We start from the raw sequence: 26,543 nt of genomic DNA on the forward strand, positions 1-26,543 counted from the left end.
TGCAATTTGATTCTATATGTGTAAAACCCAGCAAGAATTGTTAGTAAGGGACAAAAGTAGGATTTAATATTCGTTATGTGCTTAAGTATTTGCTCTAACTCTGTGTTTAATTAAGAAGTATAAAAAGATGAATGAAGTAAAGCCAAACTCCACTTCTGACGCTTGAGATATAATTTGGTAATTTTTCCATCATGCAAAATTTTATCTTCTATTGCTGTTCCAATGTGAAAATTAAATATGCTTATGTTCTGCATCCTGAGTCCACAAAGACACCTGCACTCTGATTTTTTAATAGTTTCATCCATATTATTTTCCGTTCTTTGTTCGATAACATATATTTATAAAATGAGTTTAATCAACTAATCAATCTCCTAGTGATGAACACATTATTTTTTAGTACTTGTTCCTTTTACTGTTTGAATTGTAACTTGAAATCTAAAAAATATTGGAGGAAGAAAGACATTTTTTAAAAACTCTTTTCAGTCTTTCTTCTCTAAACATTCTATATGTGTCTGCCAGTGCCCTCCTACTGAAATGCTTGGCAGATTTAGCATTCCCAATAATCAACATACACACAATGCCTTGGGCAGTTTTACTTACAGAATTTTATTAACACTATTTTGACAATTTTAAATAACACAGAATTTTTTTTTGCAGATAACCAAAACAATATAAATAATATTTTTATTCTGTTCCAATTGCATTATAGTGAGGCCACTAAAAATGTTTACCACACTGGTTTTCTTTATTGCATGCTTCTCAATCTGCCAAAACAAATTGAGCAAACATATTGACATACATATCATAAATTAGCCTGTTCAATAAACTAATTCTATCAAATTTATTCATTTTCATTTCACCGATGTTTTTCTGCAGTGTGACTCTTGGCATTATGTAGTTTGCAAAGGCAAATGCAGTCTTAGGAAGACAACTACTGTAGTCTGTCCATATGACTACAAATCTGTATTTAAGCATAATTTTACCAAACATCAAAAAAAAATCAAACTATACAATATTTCAATATTCATTTAGTGAATATTCATTCCTCTTTACTGTTTGTAAACTTTCTCCTTTCTTATGTTCATTGTCATAGATAGTACCAGTGAATATAACATCAGTATATTTGAAATCCTTTGCTTTTCAATGGTAGTAAATGGAAAGTAATTAATTGACTTTAATTTGAATAGAAAATAATAAATGTAAAAACCAAGCAAGAGTAAATAAGTACATTTACTTTTCATGAAAGAAATCATCCCTGTAAGCATTATATAATTGAATTTCCATATGTAGTAAAAATATGTTATGGCTGCGGAAAATTGATTAAAACAAGAGTGCTGTGTACACTTAGGTCATTTCCAAGGACCAGTGGCAAGTAGGTTCATACTTCTTACTCCCCAGAAAGTAATGCAAATGGAAAAAAAAATCTGAAGAAATAAAACAGAGAGAGAAAAAAATGAATTAATACTTTTCTTTCACTGAGTTAGAAATATTTCCTAGGGGAAAACGAACATAAACATTTTAGACAGTTAAATTAGTTAAACTAAAACCAGCAATTGTTCACTCACAGCTTTTAGCCAATTTAACTTAAAACATGTTATGTGAAGACAGGAATGGGAATAAAATGTTGTGTTTTGTGTTTTTCTTTCCCCTTAGGAAATCTGGGTCATTTCAAGGGATGGCTCTATCTGAGTAAGATACTCAATGAAATGAAACTTTCTTCTGGCATTTAGGGATATTACATATTGCTTATGCTGTATTAAAAGATCTCATTGCTTAAATAATTAAGAAGACTTTAGAAAAGGAGAAGTCAAAACATTGTTTCTCTCTGAGGCAATAGGATCTAGCCTATTATGAATTTCACCCAATGTGAATTCAGTTCCAAGCATTGCAACTGATTTACCTTCTCTCTCTTTTAAGTTTATCAATGTAAAAATCTAGTTGCAGAATTCTTTTTAAAATTGAAGACATCACTAAATTTTACAGGCAGCCTCAGAGTGCATCAAGTTTGTTGCCTTGCTTTCAGGTAACATCAGATACTCACAATAAATCACCGAAAATTACCCATGCGATTCTCTTGGTTTCTAGTTATCCTAGCAAGAAGCAGTACAGAAACCTTCTCAGAAAGAATTACAATTGTAGGATCTTTCACTCCACATAACCTAAATACCATGACCCAATAGTGCATATGTCTGTGCATTGATGGTAGTCTTCCTAGCATCAGGCTTTCACTAAGCAAACCCTTCCCCTTGCTTCTCCCTGTGCTCTAATAAGTAAGCTATGTGATTCCATCATGATCTTCATTTTACGTGGGTTAGTATTAGAAAGATGATGAAAGAGATTGATGCCCAAACAGCCAGTTTTTAGGATAGCTGTGTGAAAGTTTCTCTATTTTCTTTAGATTCATGTTTGTGTATGTACAAACTTCTTCTCCTACCTATTACAATATGGCCAGTTGCCTCTGGCTAGGAAGATAACTAGTTTTAGAAGATCCATTGAAATGTCCAAAAGAAGAGCATTAATAATAATATGGAGGCATGGAGCATTCTGGCATGAGGGACTGAGATGAAGCCAAAGTCATTACCTGAAAGCCATTAATTCACAAAAAATACCTTAAACTGCATGGTGTTTGCTATTAAGGACTGAATAGGGAGAGAACATCACCACCACGACTCAGGACAACAACAAAACCCTGCCAAAAGCTAATGTTTAGATTTGTGAATTGTCCAGTTTCATCTGAACCTTCTGGTTCTTCCTAGGCAACCCCTATCCTTCACATTGGACAATCAGATGATTTTCTTCAAATCCACACATTCCTTTCAGATTATGATACCTATGATATGAAAAAATACTAAAAGAAAGCCAGCAGTTATATTGAAGCAGAAGTCAAGAATAATATTAACATTATGGAAGTGCCTTAGAAGTCAAGTACAATATATTTAAAGACTGGTTTTCATTTTGTTTCTCTTGACTGTAATTCAAGAGGAATGACCTCATGGGATTTCTCCTGGTAGTGCCAGGTAAAATAATACCAAGATTAGGGGAGTATTTCTGAAAGCTCTTAGACCTGTGCAGTGAGTTGCTTTTGTCTCTGAAGATAGGTTACTGATGACAGAATAACAGAGAAGACAGTCTTTCGAAGGGGACAGAGATAACAAATCTATTAGCACCAAATCTGTAATTAGTTTGGGTCCAGAATATTCTTCAAGCAACTAACAGGTACCTTGTATTGTTTAAGTTATTGAAAGCTGAAATATATTTGGCAATAAAAGTTTTTATTAATTTTGAATATGGTGTCTATGGTCACAAAAATCATCTCCATGTGGGAAGGCTCAGGAGAACTATTTCCATGAAATCTGAAAAACTATAAAAGTCTGTATGTCACACTTTCCTTTTCAACCACTTCCAAAAGAATGGATAGTACCTTTCAGACTATCTATAACTGGATTTAATATTCAATATTATCTGCATTCCCAGTAATAGTTGAAATTCTGACCTAAATAGAGAATGAAAACAATAATTTTAGTTTATGTCTTTATTATTAGTCCCCACTTTACTACCCAATGTTTCCACCTTTGAAACTATAATTCCAGTCCTATTTCCTAAAGTCCTCATCCCTAACTCACTCACAAAGATCTTCCCTTTTTTCAATTACCTAAAATTTCTCTAGCTTCCTACCAAAAATGCAGGATTATGTTTGCAGTTTTATTCAGCTGATGTGTTTATTTGTTTCAGGCTCCTGTGCATTATCCCTCCCAAAAGATGTAAAGCAGATGAAGCTGAGGGACTAGAATTCAATGACAGTAATGTGCAATGGTGACCCTTGCTTAGGCCAGTCACTGTCTTAGGTGCCTTCACTAGATTTCAATATGTATCATGACAAACTTTGGTGGATTGGTATCAGTTTTATTGATGAGGCAATGGAAACTGAACTTTCATGTGATTTATTGAGGAATCACAAATATTAGAACTGAGATGACCCTTCACATTTATAGCATCTTTCAGAAAATTTAACTGCACAACCTGCAAACTCCATTGCACAAATATGAACATCCATAGTGAATTTATTTCCTTTTTTATAGTAATCACCAGTATTTGCTTGGCTATTATTTAGGTATTGAATCCAGGGAATTCTATCCCTGAACTACATCCACAACCCTTCTAATTTTTTTTTTTTTTTTTTTTTTGAGACAGGGTCTCACTAAGTTGCACAACTGTTCTTGAACTTGTGATCCTCCTGCCTCAGTCTCTTGAGTAGCTGGAATTATATGCCTGTGCTACCACACCCAGCTTCTTGGATATTTTTTTGCATCAGTAACTGTTAGGTTTCTGAAGCCTTTTTACAATAAATACCTTGAGTATACAAATTGGAATTCTTACACATTGAAACCCAGATTGGCATGGGATCATATAAATAAAATAAAATGAATATGTCCTTCTAAAAATAGTACGACCCTGAAATATTCACCCTGTACTATTAGAAATTATTCAAGCAAGAAAAATAGTTGCTGCTTTTATATTTTTATATATGTGTGCATAGATATATATAAATTTAAATATGTTACATATATAATTTTGAGCTAGAAAATTATTTAACATGGACCCAACCATTTGGTTATTATAGTCATTCTGCTTTAAAATGTCCTGTGTCTAACCTTTCTCTTGCCTTTGTATTAACCTATTCATTTTAGGTTTCCATTGCTGTTTATATTAAATGTGTCACGTTAGATAATATTTCATTAACACATTTTCCCATCAAATATTTGTGAAATGAAGCCAGGATAATTCCAACTTTGGCTAGTAGAGGAATAAATGGAAATTGTAGCACCTTTTTTTTTAAAATTTTGCAATATTCTTCTCTAATCTACAGATATGTGGTACAGATACATACAAACTCAATGCATACTATTTCTTTTCTCTAGGTCTGGCCCAGTCGCATGATTTTAGCAGCTGGATGCAAAATATGAAACAGAGGAAGTTCATTCTTGGAGTCAAACTCTCCTTGCACTAACACATCATTAGTGGCCCTTGTCTTCGGGCTATTTCCTTGACTTCCCAGGGATTTCAAATCTGATTCTTGAACTTTGGCCTTTACAGATGCTCTCTCTGTTTCCTTTGCCTCTTTCCAAAAAATCCATCAATTGGCAGGTGGCTAATCTGAGCAACGAGTCCATATTAAAACTGGTGTTATTCTGCCACTCTTCCCAGTATGTCTGTGTTTCAGAGGACTTATTCAAAATGACTCTAATGTGAGCAAATCATGCATCCAATTGTGGAGGAAAGAGAAGAGTATCAGAAGAGGTATTTATGTGCATGTGACCTGCTCTCAAATTGAAAACCTTCAAATTACAAACAAAGCTAGTGAATTAATGCTCTGCCTATGTACATATCTATCTTTGATAGTTGAGTAGACATATTATACTTATTAATAAATGATATAATGAGAAAAGAAAAATGTTACCCTGCGTAGTGGGCAGTTTCAATTACATCTAGGTAGCAAAATCCTATAGCTTTTATGTACATGATAAAATAAAAAGGTTTCTTATGTCATTTAAACTTTAAATACACTTACAAGTAAAATGAAAACTTTAAAGTACTTGAATTATTCACAAGAGAAATAAAATATCTGAAAATAGTTAGACTTCATTTTGATTCTAAAGCACGTATTTATTGTCACAAATATTTAAATAAAAAATACTGAGATGTCTCATTTAAATGTATGCCTACCGGCAGCAGCAGTGTAATTGTGTATGCATCCCAAATTGTCAATAAGTGGAATGAACTTGTTAAATGAGTTAAGTCATTTCGTTGATGGATGAAGCTACTTATTCTACTTGCCAAGGAAGGAACCTGAATTATTTTAAATATGAAACAGCATCCTTAGGACGATTACAGGATTAATCACTTCATAAAAATATTACCGTTTAAACAATTGTGTAAATTTTCAGCCAAATTTAGATTTTTATATTGAATTCCTAATATTCCCCTAGAATATATGTAGCTATTATTATCTCTAACAAATTATATGCTGGTCATAAGTCAGAGTATATTTCACCTAAAAATTATTTCTCTGATACAATGAGGTCCTTTATACTAGGTTATTGGCTACAAAACAGAAATATAACAAACATAATAGCAAGAATCTGTTTTAATGAAAACACATTAAACATGCATTATTTTTAATCAAATTATTTGAAGTAAAATAAAACCCACTATTTTAAAAATATGCTTTTTAACACAATGTTTTAGCCTTGATAGAGGTGACCATTGTCTGCTATACAGACAAGAACTCAAAGAGAAATCAATCCAGAAATCCTACAAAATATCTGTATTTCCTATTAATTCAAAGGAACAAATGAACACAAACATAACCAGGGCAGAAACTGGTGCCAAATGTACTGAAGTTCCTTTTGAAACGTAAACATCAGAAAGATATTAGTTAGTGACACATTTTTCCCCCTAGGATTTTGGAAGAACTTAGCTTAATAAATATGAACTCCAAAAAAATTGAGAATCTTTGTTCTTAATTCCAGTATAGTATGTAGATAACCAAAATATTTAAGTCATATGAGGACAAAGGCAAACAAAATTCTTAGAGAAATAATTTCCAGACACTGTACCTATTACTTGGAAGTCTTTTTTTTTTAATTTTTGTTTATTTCTATGCCTTCTTCAACAGAAAATACAATCACAGCTATTTTTAATGTAAGATTGTAGAAGAATTTATTACTATTTAATTTTTAAACCAGCATTTTTATATAAGTTTTTAAATACATGTTAGCTGAGAAAAAGTTCATGTGAATTTCCATATGATAATGGTAGTGGTAATTTAATTGAGAAGAGGATATACATACCACAGTCATGAAATACCTACGGATATTAAAATATTTGGGGGGTGGGGTACCAGGGATTCAACTCAAGGGCACTCGGTCACCAAACCACATCCCCAATTCTATTTTGTATTTATTTAGAGACAGGGTTTCAATGAGTTGCTTAGCGCCTTGCTTTTGGTGAGGCTGGCTTTGAACTTGAAATTCTCCTACCTCAGTCTCCAGATCCCCTGAGATTATAGGCATGCACCACTTCGCCCAATTGATATTAATTTTTAAACAAAAGAATATACTAGACATACCATGATCAAGCTTTAAAAGAATACAAAATAAATGTCAGAAGAAAGATTTAAATTTTTTAGCTGACTTCTAAAAGCTGAAAAGTCCAGTATCTCACTATTTTACTACTCATTAGGGACAAAGGACATGTAATTAGAGTGTGAAAAAGTATCCTCTTTATTTACACAACAAATGCAGCATCATTCATTTCAGTCACTTCTTCAGTTCCCCAGGCTGAGTCTTTCTTTTGGATGATAGTTTGTTCACTTATAAAAGTCTAAACTGCCAAGAGGGTGCACCCTTCTTAACAACACTCCTAAAGACGGTCTTGTCTGTCCAGACCACATTTGTGCTATCAGAGTAATACTTGAAAACTATAAACTTTACTAGCAAGATTAGAGATCACCTCGAGGTCTCAAAAGCCCACCTACAATCCAGGGGATATATTTGAAGACAGTTGGCATGAATTAGCTACTGTGTATGCAAACCCATCTGGTTAAAATTGTATAAACCATAATTAGCATAAAGTGAAAATACATGCTACTTTTCTCAAAAACATCTGTGGATTTTTCATCTATGAATTCAAAGTTTGAATAAAAGTATTTTTACTGATAAATATCTTTAAAAAAATCTAGTATCGTCAACCCTTTTAGAGTATGGCAAACTGTTAATATAAATTTTAAAATTGCCTGGAATGACTGGATCCTCACTTTTCCTTATAAACACTTTTCATTATAAACAATGATACATCTTCAATTTAGATTTTTTCCAGGAAAATTTCTGCATATTTTGATATGTATACTCTCCATATTCTGGTTTCCTTCTCGGTTTTTTCCAGATTAGATTTTATTTTGTTTAAGTTTGAAGTTTGTCAAAAGGACAGATACAAAGAAATACCTAGGTCTCCATATCTACCATATACAGAAAAATTAAGAGAAAAGAAAAACCAATGAGACAGTATTTATATTCATTGAGTGACCAAAATATGTACCATGTTAAAATTTATGCATGAATACATTTTTCTAATTATCTTAGTTGCTAATACCATAGAAGAGTAAGACCTTGTAGTGCCTTTCTTTAACTACAGGAGAGAAACAGTGAGGATACACAAAGAGAGTTTGAATAAAGTTAAATTAAATGATCACATATCATTTGTGGGGAGAGATGTTAGGGGGAATACTGACAACAATGCTGGGAAAAATGTGTTGGGAAGGATGGAATATTTTACAAAAACAATCATTTTTATACAGCAATCTTTCTCTTGTACTCACCATACGGTCTCACATCCCCCACCCCTTTTAATGGTTGGAGAAGGAAATAAAAAGGAAAAATCCAAGGCAATCAAAAACCTTTAAGAATGGCCTGTTTTCATTTATTAAAAGTTGGGAATAAAATAAGAAGAAATAACAAGGCACTTGGTTACTGTTACCTAGTTTGACTCTGTGCTAAGACTTTATTCATTAAAATTAGTGATGGGCAAACCATTCAGAATAAACTGATTCCATGCTCTAAAACCTACAGCTGAACTTTTTCTTCTTTTAAAGTTTAAGTTAACTTGGTGAATTTAAAAATTTATTATTCAAATTCACTTTTATTTCCAGATTTCTGCAAAAATATTATGATTACTACTATAAATAATTTTTTAAAAATTTTCCTGAGTATACCTACCATCACCACAAAATTGTTTTGTGTTCAGCATGTTTTGAAAGTAAAAATATTTGAATAAAATGTAGTTGCATTAATCATAATCCTTAAAGATCTTAATAGAACTTTCTCAAATGTTTAGCTTAAAAATCAAAGTGCTAGTCCTTTCTAAATCATTTTCTTCTGACAGCAGAAACTTAGAACATTTATCTTCTAAAATTGGAGCTCTATTTGGACAAAACTTATCAAGAATATCATTCAATCCTAATTTGCCAAAATTCTATTTATGTGCTAAATGAGTGGCAGCCAGCCCTTTCCTCCAATAATCCTATCATAAGGGCACATTGATCTTTCAGTGTATTCAAAGTAAATGCTTCTAGCATCTCTGACATAAAAAGAGCCTAAGATTCCTCACATAGATAACAATTTTCAATACTTGATGTACAAACAACTGAAACTGGAAGGAAATAAAAAAGTCTCTTAAAATGAATTCATTTTTAGGAGAAGAAATGACATGTTTACAGAAATAATAGTGATGTCTGGTTTTAAAAATAGGATAGTCAATTTTGGAAAGATGTCTTTTTAAAAGGCCCTTTCATATTGTTTTTGCTTGTGTCAGAGGGATGACTAGAGTAAATGGGAACCTCCCAGGGTAGGCTAATAGAAAACCAACAGCCCACATATGGCTTGCAGCTTGGGGGAATTCTCTGTGTTCTGCCAGAGATGGGACTGCCCAAATGGTTTCTCGCGTAAGTCCTAAGTCATAAACTGCTACTAGGCCAGTCATGCCAGAACTGGACCCAAGGGTATACACAAGTCTTGGCTGATGGGAAACAATGACTGCTTCCTAAGGAAGCCACAGCTGCTTTCCTGAGAGACACCCCAGATGCCTGAATTTTCCCTTACTTTCCATTTTTGACTACCTGTTCTGGCAACAGTTCCAACAAAGGGAGAGGCAGGCAGCAGGCACCCAGCTGTTTTCAATAAGGCTTGGCAACTTAGGTACTGATTACATAAACACTACAGACATTCAGAGAGCATGTTTTCTAGCTTTTAAGTTATCAAAAAGGTGTGAGCCCGTACCAACACCCCACATCATCTCTGTTCCAAATATGATGATGATGATGATGATGATGAGTCTTAATTATGAAAGCAAAGATTATTAAAGGGAACATAATATTGCAAACTATTGGAAGGAGTTCAAATTACACAAAGTATTAGATATGAAATCTCCATGTTTGAAGGGCAAAGAGATATATAAAAAGCATTTCTATATATTCTCTCATTTTTCTATTATCCAACCATTATAATGATCTTTCACATTACAGTGAATTCCCTATATCTGAAATGTAATCCAAAATAATTATTTTTACACAGATCTTCATCCAGGGAGATCCTGAGCAACCTAATGGACACAACACATAGTCAATTCTTTAGTGATAGGGTCTCTTGGAATATTCTTTAACAAATGTAAAAAGAAATGCATTAAGTAATGCTGAATCAACCTTGAGAAGCACCAAGATAATGGAATGATAAATTGTTGAAGTAGGCAATCAACAGAAAAGCTGCAAAAGTAGGGATGAAATTTTGAAGAACACAATGAGGAAGGAAGGTAAGAAAAATGCTATGGGGGATTTGTTGGTCCATAGCCTTCCTCTATTATAAACAACAACTTACTAAAAAACCAAAACTTTTAAATAACTATTGAAAGATTCAGTATAGAGCCAATATTAAAGCACCTAATGTGTTAAATCACAACTGATAAAATACAAAACACACAATTTCCTTTAAATATTCATGATATTCTATTCATTCAGTAATTCTTAGTACTATGTAGGCATAGCCCGTAGGATAAGCATAGTGAGGCATGTAGTTCAAAGATGAATGGATGTACAAAACATTACACTGACTTAGTTTCCATTAGATTGTATCCATTTATAAATATTATTATGCTTCTATTCTATGTCAGACATTTCCCTGCTCATTAAGGCTTTCACTGGTGAGAAGTATGAGCTTTGAATTCGTAGGACTTAGATCTACACAGGTTTTCATAAATGTGTTTACTACAGGCTGGTAGATTTCTAAATTTTCAGGTCAAATTACCTTCATCTCTGTCATTAAGTATAAGATAAAAATATACAGTTTAACAAAAATCTAAGAGAAAATATTTTACTAAAATGAGGTCAATCACAGGGCACTACTACATTTTCTACCTACACAGCTTATTTGTAAAATGAACCTATCCACCGCAGCTACCTTAAAAGATTCTCATATGAGAAAATGATAAATCAAATGATAAATCACCATCTAGCAGGTAGAGTTCCCTAAAGTAACCCTAAATCATTATTCAAGTCCAGTTTGGGATACAAAGATTTATATTTGAATTAAAATTTCACTTTTGGCGAGTTATATAATCCTAATATTCATCAGTATCTTCATCTGAAAAACAAAAATAATCTTAAAAGGCTGCTAGTATAATTAATTGAAATAATTTTCATAAAACTTATTTTAGAATTTCACATATGCATGTACTCAAAAATATTAGTAGTTTCAACTGATGCTTTTGTATTATTATTGCAATTACTGATATTGTCAGCCATTACAAGTGTTTTCTAAATTTTGTTCTTAAAATATAGCAATTTTGACCCCCCTATTATTTTTAACATATTTTTTCCAATTAGCATTTGTATTACGTGCATAGATTTTTTTTAAAAGTATGAGATAAAGCATGTATAAGTAGTAATTCTAATATTTACTTCTTTCATTCCAATGGATCTTCTCACTCATCACCTTTGAAAAATCACAAATCAGAAGTATAAAGAAGTCTTCAACATTTCAAAAGCTCGTGTCCTGGAAAACTATAAAAACTCTACCATCTGTGTTCTCGTCCTTTCTGTCACAAAATGACTGAATCATTTTATTTTCTCAGGACTTTACTCTCTTTTTCTGTCCAATGAAGATGAACAGATAGAAAAACCACTAAGGTTTATTCTCAGTGCTCTTTTCTTAATAATAAATTGCCCGACAAAATATTATTATGTTAGAAATTTCCCAGAATAGCCCTGGAAATAATTTTATTTGTAATGTAAAAGATCAGAATGCTTCTTGCCTCCATTATTAGCACAATAAAGTGATTAAATTAACAGAAAAAAAGGACATGATAAAAGCCTTTTAAGAAACATTTGCACATATTTGGATTATGTGTAGAAGCTGAAAAGGAAAAATAGGGAGAGATTCCCAAGTCATCAATTCCTGGGAATCAAGATCTCTAACTAAAAAACAAAAAACTAGTAAGTAACGAAGATCAGTAGAGTAGAGGGAAGGGAACAGGGATTGGGAGAAAGGGGAGAAGAAGGGGACGTGCTGGGAACAGAATTAGAACAAATTATATTCTATCCTTTTATAATTATGTCAAAATGAATACTATTGTTGCATATAACTAAAAAGAACCAACAAAATAATTTTTTTTACAAAGGTCTCTAATCTCCATGTACACAAGCTGGTCTCTTGGCATTCTTCTGCCTGAAATTTTACAAAGTTAGGGCACACAGAGCCATCTTTGAAAAATTACCTAGTGGATATTGCCAGAAAGATGAGAGAGAATGTTTCAGCAGGGGCAGTGATCCTCACACTTTACAGAGGAACATACTGAATAAAAACAAGTCATGGAAAATTGTAATGGTTATTGGTAAATGATGGTGAGTTTTAGGGACAATGGATGTTTCAGAGGTAAAATATTTGGTTTGTCTTTATAGTTCAAGAAACACAGTTTGAACATTAGAATATTGTCTCGATTGCACTTAAAAAATAAAGCCTTCAAAATGTTTATCTTTTATCTGGTCCATAATTCATTGTTGCTTATTTCTCTCTCCAGTGAGGTGAAGGAGGGATGGAAGGAGGGAGGGAGGGAGAGGGGAAGGAGGAGAGAGAGAAAGAGAGAGAGAGAGAGAGAGAGAGAGAGAGAGAGAGAGAGAATTACTAACATGCTTAATGATGATGTAAAAATCTGTGGGAAAGTTGTAATATGAAATATTGAATTAAGAACAAATTATACTGTAGGACAGTATAAGTGTTCACAAAGTGTCTTTGTAGCTGAAAATGTGTTTATAATTATGCTGAAAGGTATCTTTTATGGATTCTGGGGAAAAGTGTTAATAATACTGATGAATAAGTAATAAGTTAATAATACTGATCAATAAGTGGAATATCCTTGGTCAGCTTCTGAAGTTAGCATATGCAACAAAAGTTGTCCAGAGATAAATTACCCTAAAAGATCCCTTAAATATCCCCCTTAGTACCATAATCATGGTTTTGAATACACAATCCTCTTATGGTAATTCTTTCACATACTCAAGTTTGAGAACCACTATGCTAGACTGAAGATAGTGACCAAAACCAAACTTGTAAGTAAATGTTTAACTGAACCTAATCCTGACTTTAGGTAAGTTGCAAAATTCTCATCAGAGACTAGAGAAATGGAAAATAAACTCTAACATGCTCCTGAATATGTGTAGGGTTTACTCCCTTATGTTTAAAATTGTTTCTGTTACTCTAGTATAGGTTTAATGTATGTGATTACTTCTGTGAGGATCAAATAAGATAGTGGACTGTGTCTTGAAGTTAGTGGTAAGTTCCAAATTCTGAGAGTAGCTTAAATGTACAAATGATGTTATTCCACTTTATTTTCATATCCAGGAGAATATTCAGTTTGATTTCTTTGATGTAAAAATCTCTAAAATGATGTTTTAACTGCCTATATATTTTTTTGTATTGCTACTTCTGCATCTTTGACATTAATGATCCTATTAATCAGGCAGGCAGAAGTTTTATTTCAAACATTCAAATGAATAAATTTAATATAAATTGTTACACCAAATGTTATGTATCAAGAATTTGTTATAAGCAGAGTTAGCCAATTTTAGATTTAAATAATATCTTTTTATTTACCTAATCATGATCCTCTGAAACAATCCAGTCTACCACAGAATATTTACTTCAGGGATTCCCCTTATCTCAGGGATTCTGGAAGTTTCCCTATGACCCTTGTTATAAAGCAAGAATCCTGGCACAAGGAAATTGCTGTGCCCTTAACAGTTTCACCAAAATGAATATCGATTAAATTGCATTATAATAGACTAAATTTCTCCATACTCTAATTAAAAGAAAGAACACATTCAGAAATGTTCTTTGTCTTTCTTTTCTCTCTCTTTTTTTCTTTGCTGTGGTGAAGTGAGTTACAAGCTCCCATAAGACCTAAAGACTCAACACTGCTTGGTTGTAGACCAGAATTCTCCCACATGGGTTTGGCGGCTGGGTCAGTCAGAATGATATTAGTATGTTTAATTTTCAAAACACATACAGTTGGAACAGATGTTTTCTAGGGACTGCAAAATAAAGTTCAGGAATAAGGGGGTCTGGGTAATGTTTTAGTAAAATATGCTTAGAGATCACTCTATGAAACTAATTCCTGCTGATAATCATAACTTGTCTCTGTGAAAACTAGTTTATAATATTTGTGTATAGCACTATGGAGAATATCAAAGCTACCAAGATTTGAAACAGTACAGCAGGAGCTCCAGAACTTTATGTAAATTAACCCTGCAACATGGAACACATTAACTTGAGGGTTTTAGGAATTTGGAACTCCGAATGCCTAGGATGTGGGTTTAATTGAAATGCAGTATTGTGACAATCAGTTTTTCTCTTGAGACAGAAGTTTTTAAGGTGCATGCAAATGCATAATTGAGCATTGACATATTACATCATGGTGATACATTTTAAACAAGCCATATCTGCTTTACAATATTTATTTCATGAAATACCCCTGGATATTTAAAGATTCCTCCTTTAGAGTCCAGCCATCTGAATAAATGAACAGTGTGCTGAGGTGAGCCAGTCAATTCTCAGATGCAGCCAGGCCTCAAAGGCTCACACATACACAAAGCCCTTCTTCTGGAAAAAATGTTTCTGGGTTTTCAACATAAATCAAGGTCAACACATAATGCAATCATACTCTAGTGCATTGAAAAGTTGGAAAACAGTCTAACTGGGACTGTGATGCTTCCAGAAAACTCGTTGGCCAAACGGCAATCAGAAAGAGAATTCAGGAATCTGTGTTCAAACCCCATGCCTGTGAAGGGATTGCCTACTCTCCTGAGGAAATTTTAACTGGGTGTTAGAAAGGGACACTTACTCCATGGCTATGATTTACAGAATATCTTTTTCTTGCTTAAAAAAAGAAACTGCAGACACAAATGAACACAGTGGCAGGTAACACAAAATTCCAAAAGCCTTGATTTTCACATTGTGAAAATTAACTTATACATTTATTGTACAAAATGAGACAAATATTTTGATTGTAATTCTGTGTACATCACTCATAAATAGTGGTAATGATCAGATTGACAATAATGAACAAAAATTTTGAAGGGTCACAGAAATTCTAAAAATAAAATAATAATAATAAAAATTATGTTTGGTAAAATTGCATACTGGATTCAAGTATATGACGGATAAACTAAAATTTTGTTATTGCTTCATTTAAAAATATAAAGCATCAAATTAACAGTTTCTCATTTCATTGTAGCCTTGAAAACTCTATGATCGATAAAAAAAAATCAATTAAGTCCAAAAATATCAATTGACTATAGTCCCAGATATGTGCTTGAATGAAATAGACAGAGAAATTTTATATCCATATTCCAAAATACTGTTGAAAATGTCCAGACAATGTAAGATATAGATACATCACATATTATCAAAAGGACTAGGAGTTCCTATAAAGTGACATATTACATAGGTATAAGTTTTCATTACAAGCATGTTGAAATGCTAGATAAATACAACCTTTGAAAACAAAATATATACCTTATCTCAAAGGAAAGTAAATTCTGGATTCTAGGCTGAAAGAACAGGAGATGAAGGGAACATAGAGTTGAAGCCTTGATGCTCTGCTCAAGCCATGAAATGTGGCCTTGAATATTTGAGAGTTGTGATAACTTGAAATGATCCTTTGGATGATCCTATAAATAATCCATGAAAAGGTACAACTACTGGCCCAGAGAAGTAGTAAAGAAGTTTTTAGTTGACTCCATGCTGCAGATGGGGAATTTTGTGAGAAAACGAAAAGCCAAAAGTGTTTACAATGAGTGTGGTTCAGATATCCAAAGCTGAGAAATTAACATAAATTTGACATAGTGTGTCACATGAAATTGCTGGGGAAAGAAATTTCCAGAAGAAAGAAAGAAGTGTTAAGCAAACAGAGATGCTTTAATAAACCAAGGCATATATGAAGCCCAGGGATGTAATGAGAATGAGTTCTTAAAACTTAAGCACCTGAGTGCATGTGTGCACACACAAAGACATCGTGAGGGAGAACTGAACCTATGGAACAAGTGGAGAATTTATGCTGCAAATATAAAAGGTGATGAGAAAGATGGAAATAGAAGGTAAGAATTTTTAAAAGTTTTAAAGACATTAAAAAATAATAGAGGGAGAAACAAATAAGGGACAAAGAAAAAGTAGTAGGTAAATTGAAACAAAAAACAAAAGAAAACATCTCAAAATACAGTTGTTAAAATTAAAGTCCAAAAAAGCCTATATGAAAAGAAAGTTTCTAATTTAGAAAAGAGAAATATCACTGAGAGTTAAAGAATATATAAGTTGGAAATAGGGAATTTAAATAAGAAATGTAAAGATTGTTGAAATTCAAGAAAGAGGAAATGAAAAGAATGGTGGAGAGGTGACATTAGATGTGATAATGGATGATAATATTTCAGAACTGAAGGACGAAAGAAGATAAGTATCCCCTAAGGCATTAAAGTGAATCCCAAGAAGATTAAAAAGAAAAAAAAATGTTGTTTAGATATATATTTAGTGAAACTGTAAGATGTAGGTAAAGAAGATCAATCGCAATGGAAACCAGAAACAACAGGCATATTATGCTAGAAGGAAAAATATAAATATTTCTATGTAAGATTTTACGTAAGAAGGGCATACTTTCATCTCAACACATCTCTTTAAATTTCATATATCAACCTGAAGCTCCATAGCAGCTAACCTGTGAAAGATGAAGGGCACACAGGGAGCATTTTCAGATGAACAGAATCAATTCACTAATCGCAAACCATTGCTAACTAACCACGGAAGGATTTATACTTCAGGAAGAATGTAGTTAAACTGGAAGGAAAGATGAGAGATAGAAAATAGAAAAGAAAAAGAGGAAAGCACAATGCAATGGAGGAGGGTAGACTTTGATAAAGCAAGTGAATAGAATTGACACGAGGTATAATTAAATGCTACAAAATAATATTGAAGCTAAATGAGTTACATTTAAAGCATTAATATATCCACTAAACATTAAAAATGTAAGATTAATTACTAAAAAATTTGAAATTATGACTTCCAAATTAGTAAAACACAAGTTTATAAACACACACACACACACACACACACGCACACAAGGCATAGTGAATGTACTATATAGTATGATGTAAGGAGGGAGAGGAATAGCACAGAAAATGGATGACATTAAAATGAAAAACTAAAATAATAGCAGTGATATCAAATAAGTCAGGGATTCAAACATATATAAATGAATTTTACTTGCCAAATAGAGTAGATTCTCAGAATCTCAGATTGGATTAAATTTTTCAAATCATATGAAGGTTATCATATATATGTGTATATATATATCATATATATATATACACACACACACAGATCCATGTTACCTCATAAAACACACATACCTGTATATACACATACAATTATGTAGAAGTGTTTAAAGAAAAATGACAATATATGTCAAGCCCACTGAGGAAAATAATAGCACTATTCAACAAATTAGATTTTAAAACAAAAAGCTTTACTTATAGAATATCATCACTTAATAAATAATGTTAAAAATGAACAATTATATATAATTCCAGCGTGTATCTGAATATTCCAAATAATATTATCTCAAGGCACACAGAATAAATATGAGAGAATTACAAAAATGAATCAAGTTCCTAAACAACTGGAAATTTTAACATATCTTTCTCAGAAATGTATAACTTTACCAGAAAGAATTCTAGTAAGAAAATAAAGTATAATTAAACACATATACATATATATACACATGTGTGTATCTATATATTTAAAATTCATACCAAAAAAATAGAGAATATTATTTTCAAGCACATGTGCTTTTTTTAAAAGTCCCTGTAGTAAGAAATATGAGATATCTCTTTTTAAACCAAAAAGAAATATAAAAACTGCAATCAGTTTCCATGCATGTATTAGTTTGTTGAGATGAACCCAACTATTATGTGTAACTGTAAAATGCTAATAAAAAACAACATACACATAAAATTTTAAAAAAGAAATATATAGGCCATGGTTTCTGATAAAAAAAGAAATACTAATATAAAACTATAACAAGATTACTAAAAACCAAATACCACTATCTAATCAACATGCTATTAAATACTTTATTGTTCTGTATGATTTACAAGAGAGAATTATATAGAACTAGATGATAAATTAAATATCAAACATCAAAATTGTGGGATGCATTCGAATTGTAAAAATGGATCATTAGACTTAAATCTATCAATAATAAAAAATACATAAAGTGTGATATACACAACCAATTAAATATGACAGATAAAAAAAAAAGACGTTTCATTTTCCAGTGTGGATAAATTTCAATAATAAAGTTGAGTGCAAATATAAGTATGGTGTCATTTATGCAACTTTTTTCTTTTCTGTCAGTGTGGGGATCCAATTTAGGGCTTCACACATGTTAGGCAAGTGCTTTACCACTGAGCCACACACCCAGACCCCATATAATTTTTTAAAAAACAGAATACACTGCTATATATTAAGATTAAATAATGTATGGAAACACATTATCATGCAGATGAATGGGAAATATCAATGTCACATTGACTATTATATGTGTTATAAAAATTTTTCTTTACTATTTTGGAAGATATGTTTCAGTTCTTCTAAAGGTTAGTCTATGACTCTTAATAGTCTGCCTAGGGATTACGCCACACAGAAGAGAGGATGAGATTGAAGGAAGGCAGCTTCAAATGTTCAGATAAAATGCATGTTTCCTTTAAATAATCTGAACAGGGCGAGCTGGCTTCCCCTGAGGAGTGCGGGAGGAAGCTGAGGCGAGCGCTGGAGGCGGCTCCCATAGGCCTCCGGTGGGACTGAGCACAGGGAGGCCGGAAGGCGGGCGCACGTTGGGAGCATATTTAATGAAAAGTTTCAAAGACTGAAAAACTAAACATGAGGGTAGCAGCTTGATGAGTGGTGTGAAGAATAATGGAAGAGGCATCAACGTTGCCTTGGGAAATGGGAAAATAGGAGAAGTACTAGACACTAAATATTTTGACATGTGGGGAGGAGATGTGGCACTGTTTATTGAGTTTCTGAAGGCCATACAAGATGGAACAATAGTCTTAATGGGAACATATGATGATGGAGCAACCAAACTCAATGATGAGGCACGATGGCTCATTGCTGAATTGGGAAGCACATCTATAACTAGTCTTGGTTTTAGAGACAATTGGGTCTTCTGTGGTGGGAAGGGCATTAAGACAAAAAGTCCTTTTGAACAGCACATAAAGAACAATAAGGATACAAATAAATATGAAGGATGGCCTGAAGTTGTAGAAATGGAAGGATGCATCCCACAGAAACAAGACTGAAGGAAGTGTGGAGAAAACTGAAGGAAACGCACTTTCAATATTAATGGGAGACTCAAAGAAGAAACTATGTGTAAATATTTTAAGAGCATGCAGCCATCTTGGTTTGTGCATGAGCATTATCTCTTTTGATATCAGGATTATTTATTGCTAATGTAAATAGATGTCTTTGTAAATAGTCCTCATGGGCAAATCACTGAACCATTTTTAAGCACATTTCCTTTGAAGTACAATGTTTAGACTGCTATGATAATAACACACATCAATTCTAAAAGTATACTTAGTGAGTTACTGATCAGATTGTGAAAAATATATCCATATATATGTGGTTGCTGTGAAAATTGGTCATGGAATAATATGGCTTTTATGGAGGAGATTTTGTTTATAAATATACATGTAGGTATGTATCTGGCCTTATGATGACATTATCTTTTAAAGTCAAAAGAGATTTGGCTAGTTGTATGTGCAATGACACCTTATAGTCCATTTCTCCTGATGTACCTGTTATTCTTTATTTTCCCTTCCTAAGAATCCAAGAAATAAAATTCTGGATGTGAAAACTTATATCACATTTGTGAAAAGCACAACAGATTCTTTAATGCACACAGCAAAAAGTCATTATGTAAATATAGGTGGCCTTCAGGACCACAGCTTTTGAGTTTTAGTGATGTCAAAAACTTGATCTTATATAAGCTATTTAGAGGGAAGCTGGAGGTGGAAACTTCACAAACCTGAGAACCAGGCCAAGTCTCCTCCCTGACCTAATTAGGTCATTTAGCACAGCTAAAACAGTATATTTAGAGCAATACAGGTATATATTTTCCTTATTTGTTATTGGCATTGACCAAGTGGTTTGTAAAGGGGCATGCTTTAGTATCATGCTAATTCTGACTTATAAACCAAGGAATTCATTTTGTATTTACTTCATCTAACTTCATAATGGCAATTATTGTCCAAAGCTGCAGTGGCATATTTAGAAAAGTCCTAATTACTCAATACCCTGATAACATTTTTTAAAATAATTTTATTTGACCTAAAATGACTTTATTCTCAATTCTACATAAAAATATAGGAGATCTCACTTTTTCCTTAACTTAAGATGTTTACTAAATTACTTAGTTTTGTTTTATTTTGCTTTCATTTTTCTAGGGCATTAAATACCTATTATATCTGAAGTATCATAAACTGGATGATAAACAAATTTAATGATCAAACTGCCTTTCACAATATAAGGCAGCACTTAAATTTTGACTCTAAATTTTAGATGGCTTGTATAAAAACAACCTATAAGCTGTAAGTTGGATGTGTTCTGGATATTTCATAACTATTGATAACCTTTGGGGTACTATTTCTTCCCTCCAACTGAATGTAATTCATAAGTAAATGCACCTTATGTGTTTAAACAATTTTTGTAAACTTTTTAGATTTTTGGTGCTTATATACTCAATCACATTCAGCATGTATATTTTGACATTTAAAATACTTTCCCTCAATTCTGTAAGTTAAAAGAATAGCTATTTTATAGTTCCAGGGATTGTACAATAAATGTTGCAGTTTTTTTTTTTTTTTTTAAATAATGAAAATAAATACATCTTGTTTTACACATGAAAAAAAAATCTGAACAAAAAATTCACTGCTTAAATTTGGTCAATGTCAAATTATAGATATTTTATTTGTTTTATGTTTCTAAATTTTTAACAAGAGATGCTTTAAAATATTTTAATTTTTAATTAATATAAAGGGGCTCAACAAGACTCATGAAAGTTCAGGCAATCTTCTAGGCACAGGTAACACTTCTCTATGTCTGAGGGTGAGATTGGATCTGAGGTGGATAAAGGAGGACTACCTCAAGGGAGGCTCAGCACTTAGAGTCTACTATGTGCCATGTCATAGAGGGCTTGACTTGACTCCCCATGGATTTTTTTGGGAGTAAAAGGAAAAAAGAAAAAGGAGACAATTCCATGACTGACTAAATAATGTGCATCTCATTTGATGTTTTGAGTGAGTGATTCTAATAAGAGCTAAAATAAGAGATGAATTGAGATCAAGTCAGGAAAGGTTGGTAGAATCATGTCTGGTAATAGCAAAAGCAGTGTAGTTTTGTTTAGTTTATTGATCAAATTTGTATTGAGCACTTCCATACACACATGATCCATGAAATGGTCATCAACTTAATGGTGGTAACAAAAACATTTATTCAACAGATAATTATTTATAAAGTCATGTCTACCAATCAGGCCATTTTTACTATTAAGGGATTTGAATTAGAATCAACAATACAGATTGCTGTGCAATCACCGTGTACATGTATAGCAGGGACACACAGTACCATCTGGAAGACTAAGGTAACTGTCTTGGAAGAATGAAGTGTATAAAACATAACAATTGCTCATTTAAGAATTTGTTAATGAACGAATGCATCATTGCATGAACTTATACTTAAAACTAGACCAGAGGAGTGAGGGGGAATTTGCTAGTTGAAAAGTAGGAAAGTTTTCAGAGCAGAGACAACAATCCAGAGAGGAAAAAAATGAGAGACAATTTTGGGAAGGAATTAAGATACATTTAGAGAGGCCTAACTCCAGTAGCATAAGAGAAGGGAGAGATGTGTAAGACAGGGTAGGAAATTGAAGAGCTCTCACCATGGTGTGATGTGATCAGATTTGTCCTTAAACACCTAACTGGTAGAGAAATAACAGGCTAGCAAGGAGGAGGGTGACATTAGGATCCTTCTTAGGAAGATAATGATGACAGTGGCCAGATTTAGAGTAGTAAAGGCTGTGGGGTTGGAGACAGTGGTGGATTTAAAGCATTCAGGAGACTATACCACGAGAGTGAAGGAGCTCTCCATGGACAGTATTCATAAAAAAGAATTTTTATCTTCTTTTGGTAATTCCCCAACATCTTTATAGACAAACCAGACAGTTTGTTCCATGTTTCCTGAATACATTCCAGATTTTTCCTATTGCATCTCTGCTCCCTTCCCACTCACTTCCTTTAATTGTCTTCCTCCAATTCCATTCCTTTCCTTCTGGTGGGCCTCAATCTTCCTTCTTTGTGGAATCCTACAAAGTCTCCACTTCCTCTAAATCTCCAGAATTTCTTTTACCTCATTTTATCTTATAATATTTACAACATATTGCCTGCTATAATGGCCATCTTGCATCCTATATGTCTACTCAACTATTAAGGCAAGGGAAAATATCAGATATGAGATGTCTTCCTCTCTACCATGTTTGACACACTGTCCTAAGCATTATGGAAAACTCAACACTAATAATGCACTTTATTAATTCATAATACTCCATTAATTTGAATTGGATTTATGAGTTATTTCAATAGAAAATTAGCCCCATTTTTAAGCTATTGCAATTCAGTACTGTACAACCAAGCCTAGAACTGATAATTGGTTGATATCACCATATGCCATTATTATTATTGTTATCACATATAGATTTTAACCTGTCCCCTGAATTCATATAATTCTTAAATAGTTCAAGGACATGTAGGCTGATAATGATACTATTGTCTGTGATGACTAAAAAATTCAAGAGTTAAGAAAACAGGAAAAATAAAATTAAGGCATTGGAATGCTTAATAAGATGGTATAGTTTTACACACCCAAGAATAGGAGAAAGAGAAAAAGCATAAACATTTTTTTCCTGAATCAGTATGTTTTCTTGGTACTGAGCCAATAGTAAACATAGAAGAATCATTTGGCCCCTATTTGGCTTCTGGATATTGAGGACATGTGTGTTGGATCAGAATTACAGGGTGATTTCCATGAATCTATTCCAATCCTTCTGGAAGAAAAGCCCATCTGTCAGTTCCTTGAGCCAGAGCTGAGCTCTTGTACATCATCTATCAAAACTGGAATCTGGATGATAATGCTGACGGCTGCAGAGGTGATTTTCATGAAATAGAAACTCTACCTACATCATAATCACAGAAAGGGAGGGGGAAATGATGATTAAAAAAATCCCTTCTTGTTTTGCTCTTTGAATTCTTTATTTCCCTTGCTGAGATAAAGGGCAATAGTGGCAACTGTACATAATCCCTTCTTCCCTTCAAAAAATCAAGTAGAGAGTCTTGATTTCATAGCAGTCAACTTTGATATATTTTTCTCCTTGCTGAAGAGCAGGATATGCTGCCTTGCCTTTGTTTGCAGTCACACTGGAAGTAAGTCGTAGAATCATTTTTAAAAAGAGAATGAGCATATGGAAGCTCTTTTTTTTTTTGGCAAAACTATTGTTCAACTGAATGTTAAACATGCCATCCATGAAATTAAACTTAAACATTTGCTTCCTTCAAAGACTAGCCACTTGCCCTTCCTCTAGAGAGAAACTTAACAAAAAAGTTTCACCTTTTTTGTTTTACCTATGAACTAGCCGATCATTTCTAGATACATGGATGCAGTTGTGGCAATTTCATAGAAATTTTTATCAATATGAAAGTCAAGGTTTCTAATACTATATAGCATTATCTTTTTCACTTTAATACAATATCAGACTTTATAATAAAGTGAAACATAGCTTACATAATTATCATGTAGTTATTCAGTGTGGAAAATAAAACTTCTAGCCTGTAATTTTCCTTCAAGATATTCTGATCTAAAATACTATCCATGGAGGAGAAAACAAGATGCAAACTTCCAATTTGTCCAATTTACTGTTTGTTATTCACTCTATTAAAGCATTCAGGAAAGAATTTATATATATATGAACCTAATATGTTTTGAAAACTATCTGATAAAATTTTTTGTTCTAGATAAATAGAATCCTGTAGTAACTTAAGAACTGGTGATTAATTTAATTAATTAGTGTATACTTGCAATGTAGCCTTAACTTCTGATTTTGGAAATCAGAATAAACTCAGACAAAGCCTGAATAACAGTAAATTTAAACAATATGTTCAAAATATTTTGAAAATAAAACAGAGAGAAAAAGACAATAAGAGGATGGGATAATTGGGGATCAATGTTCTTTAACATTCCACCAAATATTCTCTTCAGGCAAAAACTTTTTTCACTATCAACCCTGTTTTTAACTTGCTTTATGGCTAGTGATTAGCAATAGTTAGTAGTTATCAGTCATGATAGCTGAATACTTCTTTAGGGAGAAAATGATTATAACTACTGGCTTAACATTTTATTTGATAAATAAATTCTTATAATGAACATTTTCAAATTCATAGAAAATAGAAAGAATACTACTACAAGTATCTCTGTCTGTATCTTTACATTTTTCACACATAAAATAGTTGTCCCTCTGTGTATATGGTGGATTGATTCTAGGATACTCATTGTATATTAAAATCCATGGATACTCAGTTCCCTTATGCAAAATGGGATAATATTTGCATGTAAACCAACCAATCCTTCAGTATGCTTTAAATCATCTTCAGGTTACTTGTAAGTTGCAATTCTCCTTTTTAGGGCATAATGACAAGAAATATATCTGAACGTGTTCAGTACAGATGTAATTTTTTCTGATTTTTTTGATCCCAGGTTGGTAGAATTCTTGGAGTTCACAGTATATGGATGACTGACTTACAGTTTATCATATGTGCTCCCCCTGTCAAAACACTTCTAAATGTTTTAAGTTATGAATAGATAAAAATTTACCTTACATACTTTACTATTCATCTACTAAGAACTAGAACTTTCCCCTACATTTTTACAAAAATATTATCACATGCAAAGAACTTAATACTACTAATAATTACGTAATATACTATCTATAGCCAAATTTATCTTAAATGCCTCAAATTATGACTACATAGTTTGTGCATGCAGTGTCTGTGTGTGTGGTGTGTGCGTGTGTGTGTGTATGTAACCTGTACATACACAAGAGCAAAGCATTGCATTTAGTTAAATTTTATATTTAATTTAAGCACCAGTTCAAGATTTTATGGGCATAGATAAAACATAATAATTAGAATCCAGTAACTTTAAAAATTTTAAACGAGTGGTTCAAAGGAAATTCAAAGAAAATAGTGAAATTTAGTTTCCACCAAAATGTCACAATAAGTGGAACTTCTAACTTTAATATTACTGCTATTCAATTTAGTATTGAGACTAAGGGTTACTAGAAATACTATCATTATTTAACATACAACATGCAATGGTCGGATAAAAATTTTAATCAAAGTGCAGTTTCAGTGATATCATTATGTTATACCAACATACCTTATCCTTACAAAAAAGATAATTTTCAGAGAAATGTGATTCTCATAGATATAAGAATAATAATTTGTTAAAGATTTTATTCAGTGAGAACAGTAGAGGTTACAACTTGTTCAAAAGAGAATGTGAAAGACAGACATATTTATAGAATGTGAAAATAAATGTTCAAAGGGAGGCCAAATTGCCTCCCCCACAAGGGCATGGGTAAGGTGTGACAGGACAGAATTTATGTCTATGGTTAAGAATTCTGTTACATCACTATATGTTATCTGTAATTTATAGAGTTGTATAGAATTATACACTCTGTTACCCAAACCAGTCTTCTCTAGTGTCTAGACAATGCATACTTTTTTTCACTGAAGCACTAATACTTTCTCCCATTCATTTAAAAATTATTATAATGATGAGTGCATTTAACATCAGAAGAAGAGAATAGCATTGTTTGCATTTGAAGTTCTCTAATCCATGCAATTAATGAACTCTTAAGGGATCATGAATATGTAAATATCTAGACTGTTTTCCTCTGCAACTGCATTGGGAAACATATTAAATATATGTACTGTAAATAAACACAGCTGGAAAAGTCTCTCTTTTGGGATATCAAATAGAAAATTTATTAATTCCAGAAACCTTTGATATATAATTTTTTTTTGTATTGATATGTGAGGGTTATTATGGATGGGTAATAAGAACAAATAAAGATCTAAATTAAACAGAGAAGTCAGGAAGCCATTCCTTCTCATGAGTATGGTCCAACTCCCTATTCTGAGGCTTCCAAAGAGTTCTAGCATAGGATCATAGGTAAAAGGAAAAGTTATTCATAGAGCTAAACTACTTTTAGAGAATCTCTGAATTCTTCTAAGGGCTAAATTTTGTGAACCCCAGTGTGATGGTATCAGGAGAAAATAG

General features: G+C 32.6%; 1 protein-coding gene across 1 annotated transcript in view; it reads right to left on the minus strand.

The window, feature by feature from the left end:
- Positions 1–751: 751 nt before the first annotated feature.
- LOC306667644 (alkylglycerol monooxygenase-like) overlaps positions 752–26,543 on the minus strand; it is a gene marked incomplete at its 5' end in the record, with an annotated part of 207,712 nt that continues 181,920 nt past the window's right edge. Inside the window, 1 exon segment of the mRNA XM_079150382.1 lies at positions 752–1,424. Coding sequence (XP_079006508.1) covers positions 1,350–1,424 — 75 coding nt within the window. The 3' untranslated portion in view covers positions 752–1,349.

Source organism: Sciurus vulgaris (genome assembly GCF_902686455.1).
Source record: "Sciurus vulgaris genome assembly, chromosome: 8".
In the NCBI taxonomy this organism is placed as follows: Eukaryota; Metazoa; Chordata; class Mammalia; order Rodentia; family Sciuridae; genus Sciurus; species Sciurus vulgaris.